General features: G+C 35.6%; 1 protein-coding gene across 1 annotated transcript; it reads right to left on the reverse strand.

Moving 5' to 3' along the window:
* Nucleotides 1-32: 32 nt before the first annotated feature.
* LOC133325672 (alaserpin-like) lies at nt 33-10519 on the reverse strand (the record flags this gene model as incomplete). Its single annotated transcript, XM_061534394.1, has 3 exons — nt 33-58; nt 9796-9934; nt 9995-10519. Coding segments are annotated over 3 exons (690 nt in total), but the record flags the coding sequence as incomplete, so codon positions are not given.
* Nucleotides 10520-10572: the final 53 nt, after the last annotated feature.

Genomic DNA, 10572 nt, shown 5'->3' on the forward strand with positions numbered 1-10572 from the left:
TACCAGATTTTCAAATTTTATATATTCTTTACTTACCCCACATCTTGCTTTTTCAACTCTGGAATAAAAACAAATTTTAAACGAGTAATGAAAACGAATGGAATACATTTCAATTATTGTTTTGTGATCTTTTATAAATTACACTGTGCTACTAGATTTTATGGAATGACAGCCTTTGGGAGGTATATTAAGAACCCATATGTCAAGTTTTATTTGACTCACTGAAACTGCTTTTGGGGCTATTGTAGCTAAATTTCGCTCCAAATTTACATGGTTGAACATCAAAAAAACACCAAAACGCCTACGTAGAGTGAATTAATCGCTGCTATATCGTCCAGTGCTTATGATAACCATCAATTATAGATTCGTCGCCGTTCGTAAGAAATTGAAGAATTTGAGGCGAACCGAATTCGCAACGCTGAATTTTTGGTTAATGATCACTTAGAATGGTAGTAGGTAGCTAATTTTTGGCTCCAAGTGAACGTAAAAAGGCTAGGGTACATAAATCAATTTTAGAGTGAAGATAAGCTAGAAGCAATGCAAAAGCTAATAATTGTGGCATCATTCTTCAAAGATCGTTGCTGTGTCGTAATTGTAACGTAGCAGTGAATGGCGAGCTCTACTGCGAAATGATATCCAATTTTTTAACCAAAATGCATCAGATTGACACGCATAAAATCATGCGACAAGATCATTCGACTTAAAGCCTTTCTAAATTTTTTTGTGGAGGTATGTTAAGGCACATGTCTATACAAACAAACCAACTACAATTGACGCATTGGAAGCAGGGTGCGAAGAGTGCCGAGAATTCGAATGTTTTCAATTTATCGCGAATGATAAAGTTACAAGCATTTGCAATCTCTCGCGAATGTTCGCATTGTACGAAAAATTCACGAACTATAAAATTTGGCTGCAAGCGTCGTCGATTTGTTCGTTCGCAAGCATTTGTTCCTGAAGAACATTCTTTTGAAAATTTCAGAATCTTGCGAGATTAAGATTTATATTATACTTCAGTACATTGTACAAAATTGTGTGGCAATCGGACAAACTTTAGGTCTATAGGGCTCAATATATATAAAATCGGAAGCAAATATATATGGGAGCTACCTTCAAATCTGAACCGGTTTTCACGAAATTTAACTCACATCATTCTAGCTTCAATTCAGCAGTTATGCCAAATTTCGTGTGAATCGAAAGATATATAGGGACATTGGTGCACCATTTACATTAAATCGGACTAAAATTTATATGGGAGCAACATCTTAATCTGAACCGATTTCCTAATTTCAATAGGGTTCGTTCTTAGGCAAAATAAATGAGCTGTGCCAAATTGCATCCAATTCGGACCGTAAATGCGACTATAACTTTGTTTACAATTTAACATGGACACACAGACGGACGGACATGCATAAATCTCGTTTCCTTTTGCCTGTGTATATTAAATTTGTCATCCCATTTGCAAAACACCGAAATATTTATCAGAGACCCCAGAATACTATTATACGTCGATTTAGTCATATCCGTTTGATATGACTTTTGAGAATATGCACAACATTATGCACATTTAATAAAGATTCTATGACCGTTCTATCTACAGGATATTGTAGATATTAACATGCCTTGCATATATCCAAAGTGGTGAAGGGTGTCATATAGTCGAACCGTCCGCCTTTGAACTTTCCTTACTGGTTTTAATATACAATTAACTCGCAAACCAATAATATAAATTTGTTCTTCCTAATTATAGATCCACCTAATTATAACTCAATAACTTAACCGACATCCATCCCAATACCGTGTCGCATAGTGTTATTCATATTTATTAAAATTAAGCTGGTTATGTGGGTGTGAATTTCTTATAGGTGTCTAGCCAAAATTGTTGAGTCAATTGTTTTGAAATTTTTAGTTAAATAATTAGATATTATTAAAATTGAGAAAAAATTTTGTTAGTATGTATATTAAAAATATTTATTTATGTATATTTATAGGTAGGTAACAAAAGAATCTGACTAGAATAACAAGAATATGATATTTCCAAGCGTTAAGTTGAGTGCTGAGTCAAGCACAAGAAGCTTTTAGGTCTTTAATAGGAAATTCCCATAATTTCGGAAATAACACTTGTGCAAATGTACTTTTTTGGGGGAGAAACATATCAACAATATTTATAATCAACAACACACTGGAGAACAGGGAATAGTGCATATGATCAGTAAATCGCAAGTTTGTTTATAAATATTAGGTTGAGAAAAAAGGTTATGGAAAAAGAAATGTATCATTTTAGTAGTGTTGGCGGTTTATTTGGGATACCATTTGTATTTTGTTTTTGCAAAATAGTCAAGCTGAATCCCAGTCTGTTGTTTTTTATAAAAAAAAAACAACTATTTATTAGTGGGGAATGTATGGCATTGTTTGCCGAGGGGTAAGGCAGGGAAGACTATAGTTTCGGATCACGCCACTGATCCTCTCATTAGTTCCCTTCGTTTTTTGTTGGGATATTCTGCCCAGAAGCTATTGCTTCTATACAAAAACCTTTCATACCCAAATGTCTCTTGTAACAAAGCGAAGTACTTAGCTGACCAACGACATAAACTGCATGAGAATTTCGCTGGAGCCTCACTTCGAGGTTAACAAGGCATTTACAAACAATACCACAACTTTCCCACTGTTGTGTGTTGTCACATCGCGACTAATGCACACAACGACTTTGTTGGTGTTGCTAGTATACAGCAACAAACCAAACACTTTAACCCTGCCTGCGTCTACAACTTCACCATTCCCCACTAATAAATAGTTTTTTTTTTATAAAAACAACAAACTGGGATTCAGCCTGACTGTTTTTCAAAAACAAAATACAAATGGTATCCCAAATAAACCGCCAACAGTACTGAAGTTGTAGACGCAGGAACGGTTAAACTGTTTGTTTTGTTGCTGTATACTAGCAACACCAACAAAGTCGTTGTGTGCATTTGTCGCGATGTGACAACACACAACAGTAGGAAAGGTGTGGTATTGTTTGTAAATGCCTTGTTAACCTCGAAGTGAGGCTCCAGCGAAATTCTCATGCAGTTTATGTCATTGGTCAGCTAAGTACTTCGCTTTGTTACAAGAGACATTTGGGTATGAAAGGTTTTTTGTATAGAAGCAATAGCTTCTGGGGAGAATATCCCAACAAAAAACTAAGGGAACTGATGAGGATCAGTGGCGTGATCCGAAACTATAGTCTTCCCTGCCTTACCCCTCGGCAAACAATGCCATACATTTCTTTTTTTATTTTTTTTATTTTTATATGAACTATAGGACTTTATTTATCATGCTTCGGAATGTCCGATTTGCACCGTTTTGTTTTATGATTTGTTGCCATTTTAAAGGTAACTTCATAAGTCCCGCTCTTTATTTGCAAAAAAACTCTAGTAGTCGATTTTCACAATCCTGTCTAGATACCAATTTTTTATCATTAAAGAAATTTTGTAATGCAAGAAAAATATGATAATCGTTTGGTGCCAAGTCCGGTCTGTATGGCGGATGCCTTAAAATTTCCAACCAAACTCCCGAAGTTTCTGGCGAGTAACTGTAGATGTGTGTGGCCTAGCGTTGTCCTGGTGGCCTAGGTTGTTCCAAGCGCGTCGGTCTTGTGCGCAAATCCACCAATATGGAAGACCACGTTCCCAGATGTTGTTTTTTACTTGGTCTTTCCATCTAATTCGTGGCCTTCCCCTTCTACGGGAACCATCAGTAGGCTAGTTTTTATATGCCTTTTGAGCTGGGGCATTCTCATTCATCCGCACGAATGAGAATGGTCTAGCCACCGTAGTCGCTGCAGCTCAATACGACTGACTATGTCGATGTCCGCGTATAAATTGTAGAGCTCGTGGTTCATTCGACGCCGATATTCACCGTCGACGCAGATCGGCCCGTAGAATTTTTTCTCTCAAACGCTCCAAGAGCTGCCTCATCTGTTCGCGCAAGTACTCATGCTTCTGATCCATATAATAGCACAGGTAGTATCTGTAACAAACCTTTAGATAAATTTTGCGAGTGACGGTGGTGAGACTTACATTGATGGTATATGATGAATTGATAGTTTGACATCGCTTTTGGTTAGGTGTTTTCCAAAGATTGTTCTGTGGGCAAAGGACTGCGGGAGCCATTGAAATCTAGCTTCAGTCGGAATTTGGGGGGGTTTGTCCTTTGTACAACAGAAGATGGTTTTTAAACAGAAAATTTTATAGACTCCCTATTTTTGGCAAATGTAGAAATGGATGATATGAGATATGATTATGACAAATTAAAATCCCCTTAATAATCATAGTGTATGATACGGACACATTCAATATTCCTAGATCTCAGATGTTATGAGACCAGCGCTATCTGACCCTCCCTAGCCAATGTCCTGAGTGCGCTTATTTTCAGGACCCCTGAAGTGTATTACCTGATCACACACTACCACATTTCTACGAAAACAAAATGTAGATTTAGCACTTCATAATGGTATATATTTAGTATTTCAGATCATTTTTCAAAATTACGTATAAAATATTCCTATTAACTATATTATGTACTTTATAATTTTTTTTTTGGTAATAAATTCCATAAATTCAATTGGTTATAATTTGGCAGTATAAATAAACATAAACCATTTTTTAAAACATTAACAAATGTATAGCTAAATCTTATAAAAATTGTTCGTTGGGAAATATCAAAGTTTTGTTAAAGATTGTTTATGCAGTGGATTGAGCAACAACAATTACATATCAAGATAAAGAAGAATAAGAATTAACAATGATCTCAATTATGTAATTTTGCTTTAAGCAGAAAACGACAATGAAATGTGCAGGTCGTTGAAGACAACAACAACAGTGAAAAAAAATTACAACAACAAAATAGATTATCAATGCTTTGCAATGACACAAAGCAAACGAAAAAAAATTACAATTATTCTTTCTTCATTCATATGAGTTGCAACTAATGATCATTTCACTTACCAGGTTATACGAAGTTCGGGAAGGCCTTCTGAAGTTCGATGCTGGATGTGTTCAAACTAATGATGTTTGATAGTAATATGAGGGTAATAATGATAATCAAATATAGGTATTGGATGATCAATTTGTAAATACCTTACACATTTAATTGTGGTTTCTGTAATTATATGTTTAGGGTTATGAAATACGACAATAACTAAAATTAAAAATCGAATTTATGGATTCATCATTGATTACTTATTACCAAAATTTTGACATTCTAGCCTTAGTTACGTAATTTGTATGGATATTCTATTAAAATTTATTCTATTTTTCTTAAATTTACTGGTTATTTAATTTTATTAAATAAATTTAATTTAAGAAAGTTGGGATTAAGTTGGCATTTTGGCAATAGTAATATGGTGATTCCAATTAAATCTTTGAGGAAATAATCGAATAATGCGAATATTGAAATGTAATGGATTTTTAAGCAATTCTTACTCCACGAGGTTTCTTACTCTAAACTCTACCCTACGTTTATTCTTCCGCACAGCGTTTCACAATAGATGAATAAGTGGTTTAATTTGTAGTTTCAGCCGAAAGCTCCAATTTAAGATTTTCCAAATTTGGAAGGAAGAATTTTATGTATTTGGTAGAAATCGTCAGCAAAATCTCCTCTTCTCCGCAATGCAGGTCTCCGCTCCTTACGTTGTGGTGTGCTTTCTTCCGCATGTGGAGCACGCAAAAAAGTTTCAGTATCGGAGGAAGGATGCTGGAATGGTGGTTTACGGCCTTTTATTACCAATTTTGTTTCAGATAATCCGGAAAATCACTTTTTAAATATTCAGATTTCTTTGGGATAAATAGGGCACCACAAATTTTCACCAAATTGCGCAATTTGAGATTTACTGGCACTCAATTTTAGTTTCAACACAAAAATTTAAGCAACTTTTAATAAATTTCACTTTTGGATTGATTAGAAAAATGTAAATTTTTTTGATGTTTTATAATTGCTTATCTCTCTTTTTAATTTGTTCCGTGTTCTTTGAAGTGTTTTAATAAAAGGAAGTTTCAGTATTTCATTAGTTTTCTCTACACCTAATTTCAATTTGCTTTTTCTTAAAATTGCATGATTGAGAGAGTGACAATCGATAACAGAGCTTATGATCAGCAAAGAATTGAAATAGAAGCAATTTCCTTTAAGCGACTTTTGTTTTAGGGTTGCCAACGAGCAAAATAAAAATAGGTATTTTTTGGTCGGATCTGAATTTAGATGTTTCAAGTGCAAATCATATATTACATATCAGCGTCTTGTATAGTGTGAGTTTGGTCTGGCGCTAGGTGGCCTTGCTTTTGAGTTTTTTGCTCATACCATAGTAGCATCGGTTGCCCATCACAATCTTTCTCCGTATTTCAAAACTGATGTCATTCGTTATATAAAGTCTTTAACTACCTCGAAGCTGTAGTTCTCAAGTTCCACAGTTGGTCCGAGTCTACTGGACGTCTTGCGCGTTGATAACATCAGCTTGGTCTTCTCGCCGTTTACTGCCAGACCCACTTTGGGAGACTACTTTTCAATTTGTTCAAAGGTGGATGTTACCGCTCGCAATGTTCGACCCATTATATCGATGTCATCGGCGTAGGTGAGTAACATGTGTTGTTTGGTATACAGAGTGCCATTTCTGTTCACCTATGCGTCACGTATGACCTTTTACAGTTGGATGTTAAAAAGATCACACGACAGACTGCCACCTTGTCTGAATCCTCGTTTGGTTTGTAGGGCTCCAATATGTCCTTTCCTACATTTACTGCTGATCTTGTGCCGCTTAACGTTATCCTGCAAAGCCGTATTAATTTTGCAGGAATGCCGAAAGTAGACATGGCTTCAAACACCTCTGAACGGATATAGTCGACAAATAGGTGGTATGTGTCGATGTGTTTTTCGTGGGTCTTTTCCAGGATTTGGCGCAGAGTGAAAATCTGGTCAATGGTGGATTTGCCAGGTCTGAAGCCGCATTGGTATGGTCCAATGATGTCACTGACCATTGGCTTCAATCGTTCATATAGAGACTTATTCCTCTGTAGTTGGCACATATCGTCTTGTCTCCTTTTTTGTGCACGGGACACAGGTTGCTGAGGTTCCAATCATTGGGCATGCATTCATCTAGCCAAATTCGTCGTAAATACGTAATATAAAGGTTTGGCATCACATAGTAAAACCTATTGGCGTTAAATATGGTCTTGTGTGTTTTTATTTACAATATATATTTTATTTTTCCTTACTACAATTTATATAACTGAATAATATATAATTTAAAAAAGGGATTTCTTTACAGAAAAAATGCCATTAAATTCCTATGAAGGTTCCTTCAAACAGGCGAATATTATCATCATTGATGATAGTATAATAAAATGGATGATCAGCTCTGAAGGTAAGAGAGTGCATGACGCCACCATTTCGTGTTGTAATTGTTAGACCTGAAAAAATAATTCAAAAGTAAAAAAATATAACTAAGAAAAATGTAGACGTAAAAAAAAAATTGAAAAATTAACGCCTAGATACCTTATTGACACATTAAAAAAAATCAAAATTCTACGCCTTCAGACCACTTTAAGGCGGTAAGAAATAAAATGAAAAATCAACTCATTGGGATCTCCCTATGTTAGGTTAAGTTAGGTTGAAAAAATCCTGTAAGTGGCCTGTTGTGTGCTCCACAGAAAGAAGAAAGTTAGAACGTCATATTTGGATTTTATTGCCCTAAAGGTCTAGGAATTCTGTTTTGTTAGTGAAGTCCTTCAGTTTTTTCTTTTTTTCATTCATTTCCTATGAATTGAGTTCGGAACCTTGAAAAGACTTAGAAATGACACAATAAACGTTCTGACTTTTCGCTGTCTTCTCCACACGTTCTACATCAGTTGCTTTCCTCGCATCCAATCTTCTGTAAGTGGCCCCGCAGTCCGGTATGTTATCCTCGTTTGGGTCTCCCGATAAATTTTTGTGTTCATCCCCGTTCCCTCGCTAACCCAAAGAATTTTGTGGTGTTTCGTTGCCTATGACCTTAGTTCTAGACACGTTGCACTAAAAGGTTAGGCATTATTTACATCTGTCTGTCGGTCGCACTTCTGGCGAGTATATTTGCTATCTCGTTTCGTATTATTCCTATATGACTCGGTAACCAATGATTCGTACGTGACCATGTCGCGAGAAATCAGTTATTGTTTCTTTTGGATTTAACTGTTTTAGAGGTTATTGTTTTTATGGCTTGGTTACTGTCTGACATAATATGTATTATATTCTGACCAAAGTTTGGACTAAATCAGTACAGACACTCCTCTTCAATAAAAAATCCCATAAAATTTAAAGAAGTATATATAAGAGCTTTGGTGCGCCATTTCTATTAAATCGGATGAAAATATATATGGGGCCTATATCTAAATCTGAACTGATATTCACGAAACTTTGCACACGTCATTCTAGGCTCAATTCCATGCGCTAAGTCAAATTTCGTGCAAATTTAAAGAAAAATAGGGGCTTTACATAAAATCGACGCATATATACATATATAGGAGCTATATCTAAATTTGAACCGGGTTTCATGAATCTTAGCACACATCACTCTAGACTCAATTCCATACGCAGTGCCAAACTTCGTGCAAATCGAAACATATTGTGGGACTTTGGTGCACCATTTACCTTAAATCGAACGAAATTGTATATGGGAGCTGTATCTAAATCAGAACCAATTTCTCCCAATATCAATAGGGTTCACCTTTGGGCGAAATGAATGAGCTGTGCCAAATTTCGTGCAAATCGAAAGATATTGTGGGACTTTGGCGCACCATTTACCTTAAATCGGACGAAAATATATATGGGAGCTATATCTAAATCTGAACCGATTTTCATGAAAGTTAACACACATCTTTCTAGACTTAATTCAGTGTGCTATGCCAAATTTCGTGCCAATCGAAAGATATTTACGGACTTTGGTTCACCATTTACATTAAATCGGACGAAAAAATATATGGCAGCTATATCTAAATATGAACGGATTTCTCACAATATCAATAGGGTTCATCCTTGGGCCAAATGAATGAGCTGCGCCAAATTTCATCCGAATTCGATGATAAGTTCCACCTGTATTTTGTTTACAATTTAACACCATCAGACGGACACACGGATAGACGGACGGACATGCATAAATCGACACAGAAAGTGATCCTATGCATATTCTCAAAAAGAACAATATGTCTATCTCGTTTCCTTTTGCCTGTTACAAACATATGCATAAGGACATAATACCCTATTGTGAAGGGTATAAATAGGGGCTTTATATAAAATCGGACGAACATATATATATATATAGCTATATTCTCAAAAGGAACCATGTGTCTATCTCATTTCCTTTTGCCTGTACAACAGTGTGATGAAGGGTAAATGCTGGGCAAAACTTGTGGTGAAAATTCGAAATTCTATAACTCGGTACGGACCAAAGTGTCTAATTACAGCCTACACTACACTACAATGTATGGGTTATTCCGAAATAGGGACCAATATATGTTAATTGAATTTTAAAACCTATATGCCCTAATATTCAGATCTCTAAATTGATTTCAACAGACGAACATGAAGAATTTAATTCTTATCACGAATATTTAGAGGTTTTCAAAACAGATTGATAAATCTGATATTCACGGTACCTCTTGGTGAATGATACAAAAAACTGTCAAAAGTTTTGGACTTTAAAACTAAATTTGCCATCGGTGTTTTTGGAAAAACTATCAGAATATTCGATTTTGCTCGGTTTTCTCTACGATTTAAACCATCAGTTGAACATACCTGTTGCAGCCGAAGCTTCAGTGCCCTTCTCATCAACTTCAATGAATGCCTTGTGTATGACATTTGAAATTTGCATTGGTTCGGCTGATTTTAGCATACCACCGAATTCACCAGAATTGAACATCGTTTTCATGCCCATCTAAAATTGAAAAGAAATAAATTGCATGAATTTTAGCAAAACAATATTAATTGCATTTACCTTTGACAGAACACCCTTTAATTCCATTTCGAATTCAGTTCGAAATTTCGGCAAATAAATTTGAACATAAGTACGATCCTCTATTTGATTTGCAATTGATGCAAATGAAATATCCTTCAGTTTTTCCTGCAAGGCCGTCAAACCATCGATGGAATTCGGTAAAAGAATCAACATAGAAAGATCGGAATTTTTATAGGGTAAACGCAATGCTGTGGCATTTAACTCGGGGAAGATATTATAATATGCTAGTTCTCTTTTATACATCATTGGCAGCTTTATGACTGTATTCGGATTGTTGATAAAGAAATCTTGTTGGCTGGTGGCTTCGCTGGGGAATTCAGTAAGCCATTCACCTTTGAAGTGAATGGCACTCAGTAGAAATATTCTAGTATCCGAATTTAGTGTGGTTGATGATACAAGATTTTGGATTGTACCATCGGTGCTATGCTCCACCCATTTGTTTATGGCAGAGGCTGCATCATCACTTTTGGAAAAATCTATATTTTCCACGGTGGCGAAGAAACTCTGGACCAATGTTTTATTGTAGTCCTCTTTTACGTTATGATTTTCCATGACAT

The sequence above is a fragment of the Musca vetustissima genome, unplaced genomic scaffold (genome assembly GCF_032173495.1).
Source record: "Musca vetustissima isolate MV318-11 ecotype Yass unplaced genomic scaffold, APGP_CSIRO_Mvet_v1 utg98388, whole genome shotgun sequence".
NCBI classification, from domain to species: Eukaryota; Metazoa; Arthropoda; class Insecta; order Diptera; family Muscidae; genus Musca; species Musca vetustissima.